A 23,156-nucleotide genomic window follows, 5' to 3' on the forward strand; every position below is an offset into this window, starting at 1 on the left:
ATATAAACCCCGATATATATTGAGTCACTATCATGTTCGCGTATAGATATATATATTGCGTCACTATCATCTTCGCGTATGTATAAACCCCGATATATATTGTGTCACTATCATCTTTGCGTATGTATAAACCCCGAAACTCCTCTGATATAAATATGACGGAGAAATCCTTCCAAACGATACAGATGATAATGTCAGAGTAGACTCTTTTGTGTCTCAGTTCAGATCTTCACCGCCATATGGTTATACTAAAGTAAGGTGTGGCGGGTTGAACTGCACCAGACCCTGTAAACACTCAAGAGGGTGCTCAAAGAGACTACAGTCCCGATGGAACGACTTTTGTAAACTCTGAGTCCCAGAAATAGACGCTTGTGGGCAAACATGAAGGAGTTAAAGAAATCTATATAGAGAGTAAAGGCTCTACAAATGATTGCTGCTAGAACAAAACTCTGGCACTGTCATATACTGTCATATACTTTATATATATATATATATATATATATATATATATATATATATATATATATATATATATATATATATATATATATATATATAATCTGACTGATATATAAATAATATCTGACTGATAGCACTAGTACTACACCATAAGGCTTAATTTCGCAAAGCCATTTCTGATTTCTCAAAAGATTTTTGAGGTTATTTTCGGCCCTGTAGAATTTAAAATTTTTGAAATCCAGAGGCACGTGGAGGTTTTCGAACTCGACAACGAGAGTCAACAGATGAACAATGTTAATAGATTTATCGATTGATTAAGATTGATTGATTGACTGATTGATTGATTGATTGGCTCATATGTATATTGATGGCTTCGTTGCAAATTGATCAGAGTTATCTGAGATAAATTTGAATAATCTTTAATAGCTGGTAAATTGTCTAAATCTACAAACTGAACTAATAATTCTCGACATGGTTTCATTTTGTTACCAAGACAGAGAATGCGCTCGGATTGTATTTATTTAACTACACTAATTCCCAGCATAATGAATTCCTAGATCTCTTTATTCGGTGTATTGGTGTTCCCATAGAACAGCTGTTCTGGTATAACTTTATCCTTTCCAAATAACTCGATCTATTGGGGGGCTACCGATATTGAGGGGGATGTGGGTAATTTTGTCATCATTAAAGATCGCTACAGAGATACACACAATCTGTATTAGAACAAATCGGTCGGCCAGAGAAAAGAAAACATGGGAACTAAGGCATCATTCTGTATCACTACGGCGGCCAAATGGCCACTGTATATTTCGCTGACATTTTATACCACTGTTTATACACCACGAGCCACGAGTACAGTCCTATCCTCCAAGGAAACAACAGCGGGCCATATGCCAACCATCCCTCCAGCCATTTATCCCATTTTCTTTTCATTACTTTCTCGATTATCTTCTCTTTGGCCCAAAAGTCTTTGTTTCCCGCCGCCAGATATCTGGCGTATGACTCGTTCGCCTCACCGTTTGCTCTCTTGTAACTTACAAGCAGCGCCGGAGCTGTTGTATCTTTAGTGCCCATATCGAGTCAGATTTAACCAGCGTGTTCGAGGTCAGCGAACAGACAGCGCTGCTCCCCTGCCTATATCTTCTTCACAGCAGCCCACAGCCCTAACCTACACACCGGCAGAGTTATTAAAAGTTTTTGCCCGGAATTTCATACCCATAGTACCAGGCAAGCCAAACCCGAGGATTCAGCACTCTTTGGTTTCGCAGTCGACTAGAGACTAGAGCTCCGACTCAGGGCACAGTACCCCGGACCATCGACATACTCCCCAAGTACTACACGAGCAGGATAGTCAGGCATTGATCAAGATGGATTTCGCGGATTTCGAGGACGTGAAGAACAAAATTGTGAAATTGAAGTATGATTTGGACGTGACAAAAGGGGAGAATTACGAACTCCAAGATGCACTCAAAAAGACCAACATGAAGGCGGACGAGGTAGGTTTTCAGTTACAGCGTTTATAAATAGACGAATGAGCCTGTCAAGCTAACTTATTGAAGGCTGTTTCCTCTATACCAAGCAGCCTCGGAACAAGCCAAGAAAATTGTGCTTGTCAGCAAGAACTGAAATAATAATAAAAGCAAAAAACTTTACCACATTTAAATAGTTTTGTATTTCGTCATGCCAATAAAACAACTGATTTTACAAGAAACAGAAGAAAAGCTCACCTGCCAAAAGTAACATAATCTTTGTATGCGAAGCATGAAAGAAATAAATAACCTTGATACACGGCGTTCATATGCTACTATTAATTTTTAAAATTCGAGTATTTCACAATGCAGTCGAATTAAGTAGTTGATTTCACAGGATTCCAATTACAAAGGCCACCACACAAGTTTCATGTAAAATGTATAAGTATAATCAAAGAATTAACTTGCATTACATATTTTGCATTTTCTCTCTCTTACTGAGTAGTACTTCTCTTAGTTCCCACCCCCAACCGGGACCCCCATTTGAGGTAATGCCAAGAAGTCCTTGGTCAAACCAGGGCTTGATCTAGCGAATGAATCATGGCACATTCATGCCATGAAGACAAGAATACGTAATAGTTTAGGAAAGTGTCAGATAAGCCGGTAGATGCCAATGCCTTTATTACCCAGGCCTCATGTCAGGCATGTATACGTGTGGATTTTATAAGGGTGTATGGCCGCTTCTGACATGAACATCTGGTGCATATTAAAACCTTTGTAAAGACATGCCACACATGCTGGGTCTAGTGATGGGTAAATGACAGCAATAATTTATTAGATTAATCGGTCAAACCAATATTCACCAAGCAGGGCCCACATTTATCAAACATCTTAAAACCTAGGTGAAAAATTCAAACACAGCACCAATAAAAGTGTTTTAAAAGTTACCTTCGGGGAGGGGTGGGGGGTGGGCTACTTGGCTGAGGGGATTAGCAAGCCAGCGCGGCGCAATGACCGAGGAGCTTCTCACCAATGCAGTCGCTGTGAGTTCAGGTCCAGCTAATGCTGGTTTCCTCTCCGGCAGTACGTGGAAAGATCTCCCAGCAACTTGTGGATGGTAGTGGGTTTCACGCGGGCTCTGCCTTGGAATATTCTCGAGTACGGCGTAAAACACCAGTCAAATATATAAATAAATCTATCTACGCTTACCATTTAATTGAGCACACGTAAAAAACACCATAAACTAACCAATTAACAAAAAAAAAGAAAGTAAAGATTCACTGTCAATATTGACCCAGACCCTGACCTTATTCTAATGCGTTCTTGTGTTTCCTCTTATAAACGAAAATACAAACCTTCGTTATGCTTATATTGTTGTTTGTTCTCTTGTAGATCTGGACGTGTGCTTGTTCTTGTTTGTTCTCTTGTAGACTGAGAGAGAACTGGACGTGTGCTGTCCACTTGTCCTTGTTTGCTCTCTTGTAGACTGGGCGAGAACTGGACGTGTGCTGTCCTCTTGTTCTTGTTTGTTCTCTTGTAGTCTGGGAGAGATCTAGACGTGATCTGGAGTGATCTGGAGAGATCTTGTGTGTTCTCTTGTAGACTGGAAGAGAACTGGGCGTGTGCTGTCCCCTTGTTCTTGTTTGAACTCTTGTAGACTGAGAGAGAACTGGACGTGTGCTGTCTCTTTGATCTTGTTTGTTCTCTTGTAGACAGAGGACCCTATCGCTTAGCATATATGTTTTCTTTGTTTATTATCGTGTGGATCTAGATCTTGACGTTTGTTGTGTTCATATTCTTTTCTTCTTTGTTTTATTGAGGACTAAGAGAGATCCTGAAATTCCTTAAGATTATCTTATTATCTTTATGCTCTTGTTTGTTTTCGTATAGCCCAGACCCTGGCGTTCGTTTTGCCTCCATTCATATCTGCGTGTTTTAATTTGTTCTCTTATATATTGGGATCCTGAGGTTGTTGGGTTTTTTTTTTTTCGTCGTCTTGTAGATTGTTCTGTTGTAGACTGAGAGGGATCCTGAAATTCTTTAAGAATATCTTTTTATCTTTATGCTCTTGTTTGTTTTCTTGTAGCCCAGACCCTGGCGTTCGTTTTGTCTCCATTCATATCTGCGTGTTTTAATTTGTTCTCTTATATACTGGGATCCTGAGGCTGAGAGATCCTGGCTTTGACACTGGCTTTGCTTATATTCTTATTTGCATGTTCTGATTTGTTCTCTTATAGAGCGAGATAATGACGTTGAATGTGGTTATGTTCTTGTTTGTTCCCTTGTAGATTGAGAGAGATCCTGACGTTCGTGTTGTTTATATTCTTATTTTTGTATGTTCTTGTCTTCGTTCCTGTTCTTATTTACCGATATCCTGATGCATACACCTTACAACCTATCCGTCGCTCTCTAAGCTCGCTATACATCACTATCACCACGAGACAAGCTTGATCTTTGGAGCCTGCTTGACGTACGTGGGTTTGCTTAGGCTTAGCCTCACCACTGAACTACTTAATCAGCATCAATAAAATCGTTTCATTTGTTGGTTGTAATCATCGTGGGAATACCTTAGATAAAGAGAATGTGTATGTATGATTATAACCAAAGGATGAGACAGAGTTTTAGCGGTTTCTGTCATCACTTCCTACAATGTGAGCCCACTGACCTAGTCGTTGTTCAAGATTTCTGTACAAAATTTTCTAGTGATGGCAGTACTGTAGAGAGTGTAGAGAGCATACAGAGCGGTGCATGCGCTGATGGGAGTGTGATCTTGATCCTGTAGACTTGAAGAGATACTGACGTTTGTTATGCTTATGTTTTGATTTGACCTCGCGTAGACTGAGACCTTGACGTTCGTTGTATTTATGTTGTTGTTTGTTCTCCTGTAGATTTGGATACCTTGTCGTTTGTTATGCCTCTCTTCAAATATATTCTCTTCTAGGCCGAGACCCTGACGTTGTTTGTGCATATGTTCTCCTGTCGACATGGAGAGATCCTGACGTTTGTTATGCCTCTGTTTTGATATGTTTTCTCGTAGACCGAGATCCTGACTTAGGTAGCGCATATGTTCTTGTTTGTTCTCTTCTAGACCGAGATCCTGACGTTGGCCACGTTTTGTTCTCTTGTTGTATGAGTTCCTGGCGTATGTTGTAGTTTTGTTTATTTCTGTAGACCCAGGTCCTGTTTCTTGTTTATCTTATGATCTCATAGACCCTAAAGTTTGTTGTGCTTGCATTAGTTCTTTGTTCTCTTGAGGATTGAGATACTGACGTTTGTTGTGCCTATGTTCTTTGTTTATTCTCTTATAGACCCAGATGAACACATTTGTTTTTTTTATGCTATGTTCTCTTATCTTGTAAACTGACCTTGAGATCCTTATGTTGTTACCCTCATATTTCTTAAACTTCCATTCTTGTTTGTCCCATTGTAGACCGAGGTCAAGTTTGAAAACACAGAGAGAGCAAAGGAATGGCTGGCGCACCAGATGAACGAGCTGAAAGGTAAGCGAGTGATTGCATACTGTTGTGTGCTTTAAATGATGTCGATAAATAGTCTTATTCACCTACGAAAAATCGAAACTGACAATGGCCGAGGATTGCTGTTAATGTTTTATTTCTCACATGGTCCCAATATTATGAATCTACTGAATCCAGTGATTAGTCCGTGATTGTTGATGTCTGTCAACATGAATTTTTTGCAAAATTATTTAATTTACACATGTTCAATATCTAAGAAGCAAATCCTGGTCTAAAGCTTGATTTCGACTTAAATGAATTTCACACATTATATATTTAGAACTCGATTAAAAATAATGTCATAATGTGGTAATACTTGGAGACGATTTGTGTTGATGTATTATATTGGCGAGATAACCACATGACGTAATTTACAACGGGTATTTTATTTATTTATTTATTTATTTATTTATTTATTTTACTGATGCGACCGAGACCAGCATTATGGTGGGAGGAAATTGGGCAGAGCCTGTGTGTGTGTGGGGGGGGGGGGGGGCATCACCATCCGCAGGTTGCTGCAGACCTTCTCACATTACTGTTTATACACGCATAAACATGTACATACAATAATGTGATTTATCTCGGTTCTTGGATGACCTCTTGGATGACCAATCGGATCGCTGTGGGAAGCACAATGATATCGGATAATATATACCATAAAATACATCTTCCAGCAACCTGCGAATGGTTCTGGGTTTCTCCCACGCTCTACCTGGTTTCCTCCTACCATAATGCTGACCGCCGTCGTATAAGTGAAATGTTCTTGGGTATGACGTAAAACAGAAATAAAATAAATAAATATAAAATACATTTGAGATGTGCATCATGGGTGTCCAGTAAGATCATGCCTGTAGAACACCCAGGTAAAACTACGGAGAAATACTTAGGCAAAATGTCATGAATAAATATACATGTCATCAGATCTTGCGTGGTTTAAAGTCCAGACGGAAGCTGTACACATGAACAGAACGAACATTTTTGAGGGGCGAAAAAATAATACAATGGCGAATATCGAATAGGTAGTTGTTGGTGGAGAAGAACTCTTCAGTGTAGGGTAATAAATTTACATACGCTTAGGCAATTTATATGCGATACTGAATTTATTTGATCTTCAAGCAAGAACGCTAGGAAGTTAATTAAGTTTCTTTTCATTCAGATTCAACTCATGTTAACATCATGTTAACACCGCCGATTTGATATTAAGAAAGACGACTAACTTGTGCCTACATTATTCGCGCTTGAATCCATGTGAATTCGCTTTATGTGGGGCATATTTGAAAACTTGATTAGTGGTGATGGTTTATGTTAAAACTTTGCTCTTTTTTTTTTTTTTTTTTTTTTTTTTTCATCGCGAGATTCTCATGAATGTCCACCTTAGCGAATAAACGCGCTCGTGGCGTTACGAGCACGTAACTACCATGGCAACGAGATACCCCCAGTAGTTCATAACATGGTTATTAACCACGGTAGTAATTACGTGAACGTAATTACTACCGTAGCCACGGTATACCATTGCCATGGATTGTCAAGGCAAAGTACACCTACATCGCTTGTTGCAGTGATAATTAAGTGCTCGTAACGATGGAGATACTTATATAAAAGTGTTCAAAAATAAACGTTTTCATTCTGTCATCAGATGGCATGGACATCTTGAAGAGCGATCGGGTGAAGCTGGGGGACTGGCTAGAACAAACCAAGGAGGAGAACGAACGGCTGGCCTCCAAACTGGCGCGTACGGAAGAGGAACTAGAAAACATTAAAGATGCAAACAGCGAGCTGAACAGTCAACTGGCGGACATGAAGGCGACTAAAGAGGCAAATGAAACTCTGACCCGGGAATTGAACCGCTTGAGGGACGAGAAAGATCGAATGGCGGACGAACTTGAACAAACCGGGTTGCTGTCCAGAAATCAGAAGATGGAACTGGACCGCCAGAACGACGAAGTAGCCAGAGCCAGACGACAGTTGGATGAATCTCTGAACGAAAGGAATCGTCTGTGGGCCAGGTTGGAAGCCGGTACGAACGAGAGCTTTTCAGAGAGAGAAGAGATGGAGAAAATGAAAGACGAGAACGAACGACTGCTGAAAAGTATCGACATGATCACGGACAGCTACGAGCAGGCCAAAGAGACGGCGGACTCCCAGTTCAGAGAGTTGCGGACCCTGCGAGAAAACATGGCCGACTATGAAAATTTCCAGAGGCAGTTTGAGACGCTGAAGATCGACCACAGCACCGCTACGGACGATCTGGAGGCTGCGAATCGCCAGCTGATGATGACCAAGCAGGAAGTGGAGACGCTGCGCGCTGATAACTTGAAGCTGACGAGAGAAAACGACCAGCTGAAGGAAGACAATGAGCTGTTATGGAGCAGGCTGCAGCAGTCTCAGTCCGACAAAGATCGCGTGATGAGCGAGATTGCGCGAGAATTGGCGGGATTGTAACACCGGCTGAGACACAATATGTTCTATTCATTAACAAAAAAGAAGTAGTCTGGTATCTGGAAACGGGTTTTACTCCCTCTAACCCTCCTCAAACGCGAAGGTATCGTCCTGTACGATTTACCTCCGTAGACGTGTGATCTGGTCATTTGACTTATTGACGGCTTTAAGACAATCCATTCTGCCTCGTTTTCGATGACATGATTTTTTTAATCCAATGTATAACTGAAATTTTCTGTTCGAGACCCATTAACAAACTAAGCTGGATTACACTGCATGGAGGCAAATTATCGACATAATCTTGGCAAGGTGGGAGAAAGAGATTATTGAACCTATAGTGACCAGAAACTGGATTAACCAAAGGAAATAAAGACAAATAATAACAAAAAGTCACTGAAACTGATTACACTGCCGGACTTTCGTAAATACAACTAAACCTAGGTAATTTTATAAGATCCTGTAAAAAACATGTAGTTAGTTGCCTTTCATATTGAACTGAGGTTCAGTTAGTAGCGAGCCTTGTCTGAAGGTATTATTTATCTTCTTTTCGTTCTTTCTGACAATTGTGTGGATAAAAATGGTGAATAATACAAAATGTAATGCTTTATGTGATAGCCCTTTGTTTACAGAAAATCGTAGAGCTTTATATGGGATCAAATTTTGTTTCAGAATCCAGTTTATGCGTATTTATCAGTTTGCTTCGGATATTTACATATCATTATGTTATATAAATAGTAGTTGTGTAGTGGCGCGATTGTTTGTGACAGAGGTAATTCTTCCCGGGCCGGCCTGTTTGGGAGATTGCCATACTACCCCCAGCCCCCATCCACTCTGATACCTATGCCCAAACTGACTTTGGAATAAGCATCAGTTGAGCAGTATTCTTTATCGCGTAAGAAAAAAATCTACTTTCTTTCGTGTCATTGTACGCGCATTGTTTTGTGCACATGTATGCAAATGTTTATTTACTTGACGTCAACCTTTTTTCATTCTAATGTTCAAATAAAATGTAAAATTATATGAACCAAGTCAGAACTACTACTATCGATCAGTGTTTTAGGTATGCCACTAAGGAGTCTTAATTGAGAAACTGATTGGCTAACTGGCAGACCAATCGAGATATTAACTGTTTGATTGATTACTTGCACCATAAACCTACATGCCTGGTACCCATTAACAGTGGCATTAATATCTCGACAGTTGTCAGAGCAGTTGAGAATAAGGTATTTTTTCGCCCCAAAGCCCAGTTGTTCAAAACTACCTTAACACTCATTGCTACGTCCAATTTTGGATTTTAACCCAAAAATAATGGCCAAAAGGGCATGTAAATAGGAGTTTTACACGGTTACTGTGACAAACAATATATACTTAGACTTGGGACACGATTGTGATTACTAGATTTTACACGAAGACAATGGAATCTCAAAATTTATGACCGTCTGAAAGACGGCCTTGGGAAATAAATATGGAACCCTTTTCCTCGACAACATGCAGTTAATTACGTTCATCGAATGATGAATACAATTTGATCTCTGTGGGAACAACTCACTTGTTTAACAGCGTTCAGCTACATGTAGGAAAATGGTGGTTTGCACTTTAGCGTGTTGCAATAGAACAGTTTAGCCTTTGGAAAAGGTTGTTATTTCCATGCAGAGTACCCTGAGGCCTGCCCGATTTCGTGTCACCATGATGCTAGCCGCAGTCGTATAAGTGAAATGTTTCTGAGTACTCTCTGCAGATTTCAAAGCTAGTTCCGGTAAACATATGTGTTCAAGAAGGCCCTGAAAGGAAATTAGATTTCCAGCAAGAGAACTGATACCGACACTTTTGAACCAAGATAACTACGCTTTTTGCGCAGGCTTTAGGTCTGCGGAGAGTGGACTGACATGAACATCAGAGAAAGCCGTATAGGATTCCCACAAGTCCCATATAGTTGCAAGAAGCCGCCTTAACACTGACGTCATCGAACACAGCTAAACGTCTGGGGAAGTTGGGTGGGCGGCGTTCCTTGCTTCGTAAACTCAGTGTAGGCTGGTGTTCCGTTCTTTCCACTGAATTCACCAGTGATGGTCTACGGGACCACCACTGGTCTACGGGGCCACCTGAGCCGATCACAGTGATCAGATAAACATGGTACATGTTTTGATCGCGTATTTAGCACTGCTGACTTTCACATGAGTATCTCCAGTGGACGCCTTACGTTCATAACCAGATCCGTTAAAGCAAATCGGAAGGGATGCACGATTTGCAATACAATTTTTGCGCAAAATGTGATATTAAACCGAATATTATCAATCTTTTTTTATCAATCCGATCATCAACTTTAAACACACGTACATGAGTTAATCATTGGTTCCTATGACACCAATGTTTTAACTGGCAAAACATGGCAGTGTTGAAAAATTCAACCATGTATATATACAGTGAAGACCTATATATATAGTCTATTCTTGGTATATATACAGGCGACTATAAACATCACACAATTCAATATATTACAAGCTCAAAATCGAAGATAACCTTCCTGATAATTTTTATTTATTTGATTTATTTGATTGGTGTTTTACGCCGTATTCAAGAATATTTCACTTATGAGACGGCGGCCAACATTATAGTGAGAGGAAACCTGGCAGAGCCCGGGGGAAATCCACGACCATCCCCAGCTTGCTGTCAGACCTTCTCATGTACGTCCGGTCCTGATAATTAAATAGGTATGGTGATCTTATACAGCGAAACTCGGTGATATCTAGGACGGCCATCTTAATCATCCCATTTTATGTTTAACTGTCAATCTCATGCAAAAGAGAATGTACAAAGTAACATATAGTATTCGTATAAGCATCGTTTCGAGTTAACTGTAAGAATATTTTACCACCCATGCAATGTAACCTATCAATTCACATGCAATGACAGCTGCACCGAACGCCACTCAGCCCTGTACATTCCGGTACAAGAATATACTTGTTGTGAGGATAGCTTCTGTAAATTGTCTAAAAACTCAGCTTCAGTTTATATTAGCTTGTTTGTTGCTATTTTGAGGGGTTCGTCCAAGTATCCTGAACTTTCGAACTTCTCTGGAGGTCACAAGTGAATGCAAAAAATTCTGCACATGGAGCTATATATTCTGCATGCTATTAGCCATGCAATTTAACAAAAATGGGAACATTCATTTTTCCTTGCCCACACTCAAGTGCAAGATAATCATAATGTATAATACACGTGTTTGTTCACGCATAAGGCCTATTTATTTGATAGGTGTTTTACGCCGTACTCAAGAATATTTCACTTATACGACAGCTGCCAGCATTATGCTGGGAGGAAACCAAGCAGAGCCCTGGGAGAACCCATAATAGATGAGACTTTACATGATGTCTTTGTCCGAGTCAAGAGTTTATTTTTGATGTCGTTATGTCGACTATACTATACTATACTGAGCCATGTCGAACAAAATGGAGATGAAATATACCTGGACTAAAAATCTGTGAGTATCATTCCATAAAACACTCAAACACGGCACCTGGAAATTTCAGCTTTGTAGTTTCTGGTGAAAACTGAAACTGGTGAAATGCTAATGAAGGTCTAACATGGTCCTTCGTTGGCTGAATTGTCTAAAGCGTTCCACTCAGCGCAAGGGCTCTTTTCCCGTAAATGGGGTCGCGAGTTCGAATCTATTGCCCGCCAGTTCGAGGTTTTCATGGTAGAATATTTCTCCAAGTGTTGTCTGGTTTACTTTACACATGTAAATGACCGACATCACTCACAGATGTTTAAATGAAATATTCTCGAGAATAAGGTGGTATAAACCTCAATGACGGCGAGGATGTTCAGAATATCATAAAACATAAGGATTTCCTCCTGAAAAGCTTTGGTGCGTGCTTATTGTTGTTTATAAATAAGGTGACGCTACAAACTTCTTCAAAGAGTACAAAGTGCTAAAATAAGACGGAGAGTACCTATATTCAGGCGAACCGACCAATAAAAACAAGCTGTGGATGAGCATCTCCAAGGGCAGAGGGATGGAGAGAAAGGATGAGGAGAGGAATGGGGGAATGGGGGAGTGGGGACGGACAAGTGACTACATCACTTACTCAGGCGAGAGGAATGCAGGGATTGGGCGAGTCCATTCCGTGTCTTGGTAGGAACGATTGATCTGCATATACCGTTACGCAGAAACGTGCGGCTAAGCACTCTCAAAATGTTAAACAAAGAATATACTGTACCCTGTTGAACATGCGAACGTTATATTTACTCTTATGCAATTAGCATCACGTGAAGAAATCGACGGAGACGTAACAACAAGTAGTTATATCGTGTCACAACCATTAATGACAATCCTGAGATAATTAAATTTATGTACACCTAGCAATAGTTCCAAATTTCCCACCGAAACACTATCACTGTACTGAAGACTTGGTTAAATTGGACATAAATAAATAAAAAAAACAACGTGAGCAAAATCAGAAAATCAGTTTCGTCATGTATTTGGGGTTGTCTGACATGCACGCGATGATCTACTACAAGAGCTGGTGAACTAAAGATAGTCGCTTGAAAGGAAACAGCTAAAATGTCGGCTGCACAGGGTCCGAATTACGCTATGGAAAGCTGGGACGACGTGAAGAACAAAGTGGTGAAAATCAAATCGGACCTAGAAGCGACGAAAGATGAGAAATTCGAGTTACAAGACGAACTAAAGACGGTACGGGGACAGGCGGAGCAGGTGAGACGCCATTTTTGTGTTCAAACTGTATATCTATATATTCAGATCATAAGCTCATTAGTTGATCTACTTAGGCGTAGCGCGATATCATCAGCAGTGCAGAGGCAAACGTATACATATATGCACCAGGAACGATGGCAAAGTATATCAACAGGTAGAATGATGCCACTTTACTAGCTCAGTATTCCACGTATGGTGGAGAACCCGTTTTCCACTGAACTACATCGGCCTTCGTTTCCTTTAACAATTCGCGAACAAGATTCGGAAACTGTTTCGGATATGACCTATCTATAGTAATTACACAGGTAGTATAATTCTTCTTGTTCGACAGTGAGACTGATAAAGCTTTAACTTTGACAACACGTACCAGATGGTAGCAGTCCGTGATTATTTACCTCATATAAATGACATCGATTGATGAAGTGACTGACCCCGGGGATCACGAAGCTATCTTAGACTTCGAAACAAAGGCAAAACTTCATTCATTAAATATGGTATGTTCCTCTGCGTTATTTTAGCTGAAATTTGTTACACAATAACTTACCCAGAATTTACGTTTTCAAAGTAAACTTTTGAGCTTGTAATATATGAAACAACAATTTTAAAGTGATTTGAAGTTTTGACTTGAGTATAAGGTCGCTTTATGATACCGGGGCCAGGTGTTCAATGGAGTCCTCGAGAACATTTCACTTATACGACGACGGTGAGCCCAACAAACAGTGGAATAAAGGGCACGTACAAATTCCTTGCGGAGGTCAGGTTTGAACCCGCACCTTGTGTGTCCGGGCTATTGAAAGACAACCACATTCAAACTATACAGGGCACGGCCTGCCTTCAACCGATTGAAAGGAAACAACAGGATTCCTGATGTATGGATATGCGTGCATACATCCAGAAACAAACGAAATTAACATCTAGGTTTATATAATTTGCATATAGAGTAGAGTGTGCATATTTTCATTATCTCGATTATTATTAAATGTTCTTCATATAATTTGTCATGAGCTGATGACAAGCATGACATAACACTGTATGTCTTCATATTCTGTTCTCAGAGTACGCGTACGTATGTATACCTCGTTCTTCATTGGGAATGAATCAATTTATTGAGAGACAAAAATAGACAGATGTGCTAAAACAAGAGAAAGATTTATGTTTAGTTAGTTGGTTAGTTAGTTAGTTAGTTAGTTAGTTAATTAGTTAGTTTGTTTATTTAGTTAGTTAGTTGTTTATTTATTTATTTAGTTCTTTGGTTATTTAGTAAGTAAGTTGGTCATTTAGTTTGTTATTTTCACTAGCAAGACGACGGACATTTTTTATAAATTTATGCAGATCCAATTAGTCAGGCAAAATAGGAAACAGGAGAACATTAGGCTTCACCTGGATATTTCTTTCCCATGCGGCTAATGAATATGCTAAACCAAGGCCCTTCAGCTAATAATAATACATATTCATTTCGTACAGCCACACATTCGAGAATTTTATAACTATATTTAACTACAAAATGTTCCTAAATTGGGAGCTAAACGTGGCTGAGTGGTAACGTTCGTGTCATCAACAATTAGCCACCCCTATAGGGAGCGTTCAATCCCTGCCATGGACATGGAATTAAGGGGATTCCCCCTCACTCCTCAAAGAAAGTGACTTACACCGGTTTTCTCCACATCCTAAAGTTAAAGGACATTGAGCCAGTGAACACTTCCTCCATATAGTATTAAAAAATAATAAATAAATAAATAAATGAATAAATATGCCTGCTTAGTATTGTCATCTTCATCAAAATGTAAGCACACACACCTAATGAATGCTCTTCGTATGAAGTAAAACCCCAAGCATACATACTTACATACTACATCATACTACATCACCTTATTTGATGTTATATTACAGGTAACAGTGAAGCATGAGTACGGCATTAGACAAATCGACAGACTCGAGTACCAAGTCAACCAACTCCAAGGTATATATTCATGGATAAGCTAATATCAAAACAGATGGACTTCGTGGCCAAAGAAGTTCAGTTGATTCTGACTTCATACCCGGTCTTACGTCAGAAGGTCTCTCAGCAACTTCCGGATGGTCATGGGTTTCCCTCTTCCCCTGCCCTGTTTTCACTCACCATAAATATTCTTGGGTAGGGTGTAAAACACTAATCAAATAAATAAATAAATATCAATTAAACTAAAATTAAGTTGTCCCAAACCTGAAAAGTTATGGATCGAATACAGAAATTGATTGTTTTATTTATTGTTCGATTTTTAATCAGCACTGTATAGAATTATTTGCTTTAGACTGTGGGCGATGAACCTGTGATACGTTTACATTCATAACACTCACTATAGAGGTGTTTCATTCATGGTCCAGAAGCAAACGTTAAAAACCTGTGTAAAATATCAACTGATTGGGGTAAAAAAACACACTTGTCGTTAACAGATTTAAACAGATCTCTTGGGATGAAAAAAAAAACCTGGATGCGTAAAACAGCAACCGGTTCTACTTATGATTAAGTCTTTATGAAACTTTTGAATATAATAGTTTACATATTTTCTCTTGTCTTACAGGTGAAGTCCATGATCTTCGAAATGACAAAAACCGAATGTCCAGTGAACTTGACTGTCGCAAAGAGGAGAACGAGAAGTTAACCGCCCAATTAGAGCTGGCGAAAGATGCAATGGCTGAGCTTCAGGAAGCCAACGACGATAGGCGGCGACAACAACAACAGATCAGCACCATGACAACGGAACAGGAAGTGCTGCAGACGAGTTTAGATCGATCTAATGAGGAGAGGGGCCGTCTTGAGGACAGTTTGGAAGAACTCCAGACAAAATGTAATGCATTACAGCAGGAGTTAGACAAATCGAAGGACGATATTGCTAGACTGCAAAGAGAGTTGGAGATTGCAGAGACGGAGAGAGGCAAGCTATGGGAGAGACTCGAGAAAGAACAAAATCTTCAAGCCAAAATGGTGGATGACATGATGGCCACAGCGGAGGAGCTCTGTAACTTGTAAAACATTCAATGGTCATATTTCGGAACGGACTTACAACATGTTCAAAAAATGTATCCATTCTTTATGTGCAAGCATAGGCGTTTATAATTATCTTAATCACTAGGACGTGACGAAGAAAGAATGTAAATTAAATGTGGAAAATTTGGGCTTGATAGGCGATATCTGTCTGCTGTATATTGAGTCTGAGCATCAAAGATAAATGAATTTAATGATATATACTTTACTCTGTTAAAAATGGAAAAGTCAGAATAATGAACGGAAAACAGTTGTGAAAAAATGATATATGTACAAGCCTGTAAGGTTTGATATCAAAGACGTTTTGTTTTATTCAAGCGTCTTCAAGTGTGCGATAGCGTAAATGGCGAATATATTGTGTTTACGTGCATGAGTTCATTTATTAAAAAGCATTTGTTGTAATTTGTAAGAAAAAGGGTTATGAACAGAGTACATACTTCGCTGTATATCATTTGTGTTTAAAAAGGCATAATGTGTTATGCACACTTTGTTAATGACTTCCAGCAAATAGCACATGCCTAGCCACCTGTATAGGTTTAGAACACAACTCGCGATAACCGAGCAGAACTATATGATTTCTGGAACAAATCGGATTTACTCATCACGCAAGTTTTTCTAGCTGAGGTTTTACTTTAGCTAATATAAACCGCAATAATTTACCTAGCAATACGATATAAGTCTATCACCACTGCTCGTATAAGTAGCACGTATATACATGTAGATACAAACACACCGATGCTTATGCATCCTCATACCATGCATAGGTAAAACGGAGTTATGGATAAGACTATCAAATACAAGAACGTGCGGGATCCTGAACGGTATGTCCTTATCTAACAAGATTTATTTATTTATTTATTTGGTGTTTTACGCCGTACTCAAGAATATTTCACTTATACGACGGCGGCCAGCACTATGGTGGGTGGAAAGCGGGCAGAGCCCGTGGGAAACCCACGACCATCCGGAGAGGAATCCAGCATGAGCTGAATTTGAACTCACAGCGATCGCATTGGTGAGAGACTCCTGGGTCATTACGCTACGCTAGCGCGCTAACCAACTGAGCCACGGAGGCCCCGTTATCTAACAAGAGTGTTGTCTTCATGATATATTGGTTGTCTTCATTATATATATCTCGCCTTGTAGCATTTGTTAGATCCTGCGTGTTCTGTGACAATTTCAATCAACGTCATATGTTATTACTGCAAAAACTAGTGACAAGGTTATTCCATCAAACGCGACGCATAGATTAATATCCATGAAACATGGAATAAAGACGCGTTTGGTAATCCTCAGCAAACGACTTTTTGAATTAAAGATTTTCCAAATTTCTTCTCCATGCCACGTTTGAATGTGTAGTTAATTTAAAATCAGTCAGGGTCTAGGCATCGTAACAGACATTCGTATGCCATTCGTAAACTAGTAAGGACATTTCAGCGCCTTCTAAAGCTGAACTTTTATCAAGGTACAACAAAATTTAGGCGGAGTTTTTAGAAGTATTTCATTTATTAAACAATAGCCTAATCACAGGTTCACCTCAAAACTGGCCCAGTTGATGTTAATGTAATGATCCCGCATGCATGAACGAAAAGATTTCGTAGCCATGTGTATGCGATCGCTTCTCGATCAGTTATCCAATCAATAAATAAATCAACGATTCTGATAAAAACCATCAAAAAACTCAACCACGGCCTACATTGTCGCAGACAAAAACAGTTTATCTTACTACTGTGTATGTTAAAAAAATTTTATGTAAAGGAATTTAAATGTGCAAACAGTATGACTAATTGCAGCTTGCATTCTTAATTTCCGGACGGGGGGTTTCATTCCATTCACGCGCTTCCGTAAAAACCATAGCAACGTGCGAAACTGATACCCAACCAAAATGTACTTTGCTCTTTACCCGCCACATGAACACCTTTTGAGATAAACCTACGCCACGTGTCTAACAATACGTCTGCCTGACTCAACCTGTGTACATAGCCTTACTTCCAACTGGTTCTCATCAGGCCATACAGTCTACCAAACCAAACAACTACAGTCTAGTTTCGGAAACTTAAGAATATACGTAAAACGTTATACGTTTTTCTCGCACGCGACTCACAGCGGTTTGGCCTACATTCTTTCCCTTTCCCCTATTACATACTGCATACAAACATGCATTATTTTCTAGGGTAGGATCACAAAAGTTTGCAGACAAGGGTGGAAACTCTTTCTCTCAACCCTGTAGCCCACAGTGCAGCTGTAATCCTCGTTAGGGCTCATCTGTTGTTGTTTATTTATATTGCACACTTTGCCATCGGTGACTTTGGACTCGCGTGTTCAGGATTGCCGACCCCGTGGTTCGCTCGCGCCACCGATCAAGTACCTGTTGCTGGAGTAGACTGAACTGGTATCGGTGGGCTTTTACTGGGATTATCAGGGATTATCTCCCAACAATGCGTTAGGATAATGGCCACAAGAATTCCACATTTGAGGTGATGACATGCTACAAAGCAGGATGACTATGCCATTCGTCTGCACAGAAGCTGCTCATGAAACACCACAATTCGCTGAAAGTACTCGGTGCACTTAACGTCGACCACTCGCTGCTATCGGATATGGCGTTGTCGCGTGGCGGTCTAGTAAGTGGTGATAACTGCAAGGTGGTTGTACGAGGGGGCAGTCTGGAGGATGTAAGAGCCAAAAGTACTACGTCAGACTTGGACCAAGGAATCCAATCGTATCAGGTAGGTTTTGGCGTGGGAACAGCCAACATACACCTAATTAACGCCTGTATAAATTGTTCATATTCCTGGTCAAACGTGAACTCAGCGTATATCTCAGAAATCGTTCCGTTGTCTAAAGCCGACCTCACTAGCGTGTATCAACAAGTGGCAACTGCTTGTACGTCTCACAGAGGCCTGAACTGTGTGAATCAGGGGCCAGCCAGCCTTCGGTAGGAGGTTTCAATGGCTGCATTAACGTGGTTGTAAACGGTGGATATACATTGTTGGTAAACGCTACCCTTTTGTACATATATACACAGCACGGATATGTCTCATATACAGTATATAGTGAATCTGAAGGGGATTGAGTATAAAAAGTATTTTAGAGGCCATAGAAATGTATATGTGAACAAGTAGCAACTTACTTTTACGTCTTAACCTGGAACACGTTGAGCACGAGTTAGCCTTCTATATAAGTCTATATACTTATATTCTATGAGTGATCTCGGATGGCTGAATTAAACTATAAAGATACACGTTATACAAGCAAAAATCTCATTCCAGTCACCTGTATAGGCGACACTGACATACATCATGTTTTATAGTGTGAAGCTTGAAGGATTAAGTATGAATTAAGGGCTGTACAGGTCGTGTAAATGTTTATGCGTGTGTATACCTTCAGACGTGTGTACACAAAAAACATCTACACAGGTGACGCGAAATGCATGAGGTATAGGTCTCACAGCCTATTTCACGGTACGCTAACTTCAGTACAGCGTAGAACCCTTCCCCTCAATAGTAATTTGAGCCAAAGTTGTTTAGTCTATTAATCGTCCCTGCCTTTGCGATGACGATTTCATTTTATTTGATTGATTGGTGTTTTTAGGCCGTACTCAAGAATATTTCACTTATACAATGGCGGTCAGAATTATTGTGGGAGGAAACTGGGCAGAGCCCGGGGGAAACACACAGCCATCTGCAGGTCATACCATCCCACGTACGGCCGGAGAGGATGACGATTTCAGAGCAAACTTACTTTAAAAATATATAGTCGGTCAATCCGATTTTTACCGAGTCGAAAGGTACCCATTGCTCATTTGCATACATGTTACAGCCATTAACGTCACAGGTTCGAATCCAAATGGGTTATTTGTTTTATGATAAACTTCTGTTCGAAGATTGGACTGTGCTATTAAATGAAATTTGGGCTGTATTTCTGTGTCTTTTCAGTTGTTTTATTCATCTGTACCTGTCTATGACTATCTGCGCAGCCATCATAATAGGTTAACAGTAATAGGCGAACTGAGGTGTCTGAGTGATCGAGCGACGGTGTCGTCCTTGGTGTCTGATCAACCTATTTAATGCCAGTAATTTATACTAGCAGCATTAAATAAAACACGAAGTAATAGACACTTGGTCCATGTGATATACTGAAAGTTATTTCATTCCTAAGCGAATTTTCTGTATTAAATATGAAGAAATTATAACGACGTAATATTGCTTTAGGAGACATATTTCACAAAATACAGTTACTGTAATTCTTCTAATTATTAGAACACATATGAAAGCAACAACTTATAATTCTCGTTCTTCTTCTTTTTTTTTTCATAAAAGTAAAGATGTGTACATATTGTTCAATAGATGAATATACCACGTGAAAAAATACAATTACATGTATATATTGGCCCCCCAAAAATGTGCACTTTAAACTGCAAACGAATTCCGAGTTTACATCATCTATATCTAATAAATTTGTATAGGTATTCAACATATCATAACGATCATGTATCACATGTCAGCAATGTATAATGCAGAATTTATAATTTTTCTAATTTTTGGGACACACTGACCCTTTGATACTTGACCGTCATGATATGTTGGATACCGCTACAAATTTCTTAGATACGGATAATGTCAACTTTGCATTCCCTGGCAGTTTCAGGTGCACAGTTTTTAACGTGGAGTCAAAGTACAATTTATATCTTTTACATTCCGTTCCTTTTAAATGACTTTTGCGTGTCTGCATACATAACCAACAAGCTTAAAGTTCATCTTAACCATGAGTTATGTTGTAGCCTCGCGCAGATGATATGTCATCGTGTCACCTGATTTATAAATATAGACTAATTACTGCACGCATGGATTCTAAAATAACCAGTCATATAGGGATGATGCCAGTCTTATATCATGTGCTGTCACTTTATTTCATATATACATACACTAGTAACAGTGATAGATCGCCTGAGTGAATACATGCCTTAACCATGGAGCGACGTCTTTAAGACTAGAGTCATTGATTATACCATCTAGATCGAGTATACACGGCATCCCGCTGCTATAGCCACCAGGATCATGCACACCTGATCAGCTTTTCAACACAAACGCATGCGCACTGGAGGAAATCTTTGGTTTGTAGTACAGTTCAAACATCCGAAATGTGGAGCTTTGGTTTCTTCCTGTATTATCTTGAGCACAGGGCACTGTTGCCTGACGACTGGGTCATATGTTTGTCTTCCTGTCGTGTTTCCTTCGTTGCAAGTGTGTAACACTGATTTGAATGGCGCAGCCACGAGAGTATCAATGCGAAACCGGATTAAATGTGTCGTAGGATATTTTAGTCCGTTTTCGAGCAGAAGAAATCTTCTGCGGTAGTTCCGCAGAACAGTCTGGGATTGAAAAAAGAGTGAGTGAAAGTGTTCAGAAAAAGGATATAGCGCAAAAATGCGAGCTCATCGGATCAATTTCTCTTTACAATAAGTGACTGAATACAAAGTATAGCTACTAGCTACAGCTTTGTGATTTTTATTTCAAGAAATCGAACAAAAACATGTTATTCTTCGGTGACTGAAAGCGTTTCTCATCGTAACTCTCATGGCTGTGCCACTGGAATCAAAGTTATATATTTGCAACTAAAGTTTTCCGAAACCAGTGATTGTCAAATAAGCAGTCAAACAGAGCCAAAGGTATTTAAAATAAAGGGTTAAGTAACTGTATTAGTCAATACATCTTGGGACTATTCAATAAATTCGTTGTGGGGCAATCAATCATTTTAAAAAACATTCAGTCCACTAGTAAATCTATCAATTCAAAATTATTGATAAATTAGCTATCAATTGGCCAGTACTTTATTGAACTATATATGTAAGGAGTAAGCGGGAAGGTCTGCGGATGGTCGTGGGTTTTCCCCGGGCTCTGCCTGGTTTCCTCACCACCATAATATATATATATATATATATATATATATATATATATATATATATATATATATATATATATATATATATATATATATATATATATATATATATATATATATATATATATATATATATATATATATATATATAAATAAGCAAACAAATCATTGACGTTGTTGTATTTCTGGCTTGACAGCAAAAAGTTCGTCATGGTGTGGAACAACTCAAACGCACCCGAAGCGCCTTCCGCCTGGATGAACTCAACGGTCAGTTCAGTTTCCTCCGACAGTTCACCTGGAATAACGAATTACGTACCTTGATGACAGGTTAGTGGCCCTTAACGTGTTTGTGATGTTGTTGTTGTTCGGTCTGTGCTAGCAGACCAAAATTTCGGACAGTTTATATTAGAAATTAGAATAACTTTGTAGCGGAGAATCAGTTTTATTAATATCTTTATAACAAAAGGCTCTACAAAATGTATATATATATTCTATCAATTGGGGTGAAATCTGCTATAGCAATGTGGAAAATATAGGTCTGCTAAAATTAAAGGTGTTCCTATTTGATTGATGCTCTAAGCTGTAGTCAACAATATTATACCATTATCAAAGAGGCCAGGCACTACATCACACCAAGTACCTGGCAAATCTCTTGATGCAAGGCCGCAAGGGATATTCAGTCATGTAAGCACCCGTATTGGTCAGTTAAGGCGTCCATTGGTGACCGTATATATTGGAAAAAAACTTCATTCATTAGCATAATGGCTAATGTGTGATAAAAACGAAACAAGTTAAGTGGATCCTAAACCAATAAACATCCAAGGTTGTCCTTTACCTTTTCCCTCCCCACTCTTTAATTCTCTTCTTTGACAGCTATAGTAAACAAGCGTTTAGTACTTAAGTCAAACTTTACCAGCCCATGCTCTGTCTTTATTACAGAGGAGATAGTGGACTTACGGCGAGAGAGGATGAGTTTGATAGCAGAGCTGGAAATGATGCGTGAAGAGAATGTACGCCTGAGATGCCAGCTGTCTCACGCAAAGAATGCCCAGGAGCGACTAGATGTGGCCAACGAGCACAAAATGAGGCTCATGGGAGACTTAAAAGACCTCCATCAGGAACGTGAAGTATTAAGGTGCGAACTCGCGAGATCTCGCGAGATTTATTCCAGATTACAGGAAGTCAATGGTGATAAACTGCGCATGAACAGAAAACTGGGGGAGATGATGGACATCAACGATCATTTACAGAATGAACTTGTGAAAGTGCGAGAAGAAAACCGGAAGTTGATCGAAATGGTGGAAGACGCGAATGAGGACAGGAACGAAATGCGAATTTCCTTAGAGCACGCGACTTTGGATTGTCAGAGAGTACGGCGCGAACTGGAGTCTGCGCAGTCAGAAAACGCAAGGTTGTGGGAGAGACTGCAGCAGGCGCACGAGCATCAGGAAAAAATGACGGATGAGCTTTTAGCGACTGCCGCAACATTCGGCACTACCAAATATAAAAGTGAAACTTTGCCACAGGAAACAAAAAATACATGAAATGTATTCGTTGTAGTTTATTGGCAGTTTCAATTTTATCATGACGTCATATCCACAATGCGCACATGCGCCATGCATAGTCTGACA

General features: G+C 39.6%; 2 protein-coding genes across 2 annotated transcripts; both read left to right on the plus strand.

Annotated features, from left to right (window-relative positions):
- The first annotated feature begins 1,435 nt into the window (after positions 1-1,435).
- LOC135472810 (golgin subfamily A member 6-like protein 2) lies at positions 1,436-8,910 on the plus strand. Its single transcript, XM_064752492.1, has 3 exons — positions 1,436-1,955; positions 5,359-5,428; positions 7,080-8,910. Exons 1-3 carry the CDS (start codon positions 1,827-1,829, stop codon positions 7,883-7,885), a joined length of 1,005 nt encoding a protein of 334 aa, XP_064608562.1. The 5' UTR covers positions 1,436-1,826; the 3' UTR covers positions 7,886-8,910.
- A 3,079-nt stretch (positions 8,911-11,989) lies between these two features.
- Positions 11,990-15,823, plus strand: LOC135473895 (paramyosin-like). Its single transcript, XM_064753829.1, has 3 exons — positions 11,990-12,599; positions 14,490-14,559; positions 15,161-15,823. Exons 1-3 carry the CDS (start codon positions 12,447-12,449, stop codon positions 15,607-15,609), a joined length of 672 nt encoding a protein of 223 aa, XP_064609899.1. The 5' UTR covers positions 11,990-12,446; the 3' UTR covers positions 15,610-15,823.
- Positions 15,824-23,156: the final 7,333 nt, after the last annotated feature.

This window comes from Liolophura sinensis, chromosome 8 (genome assembly GCF_032854445.1).
Source record: "Liolophura sinensis isolate JHLJ2023 chromosome 8, CUHK_Ljap_v2, whole genome shotgun sequence".
In the NCBI taxonomy this organism is placed as follows: domain Eukaryota; kingdom Metazoa; phylum Mollusca; class Polyplacophora; order Chitonida; family Chitonidae; genus Liolophura; species Liolophura sinensis.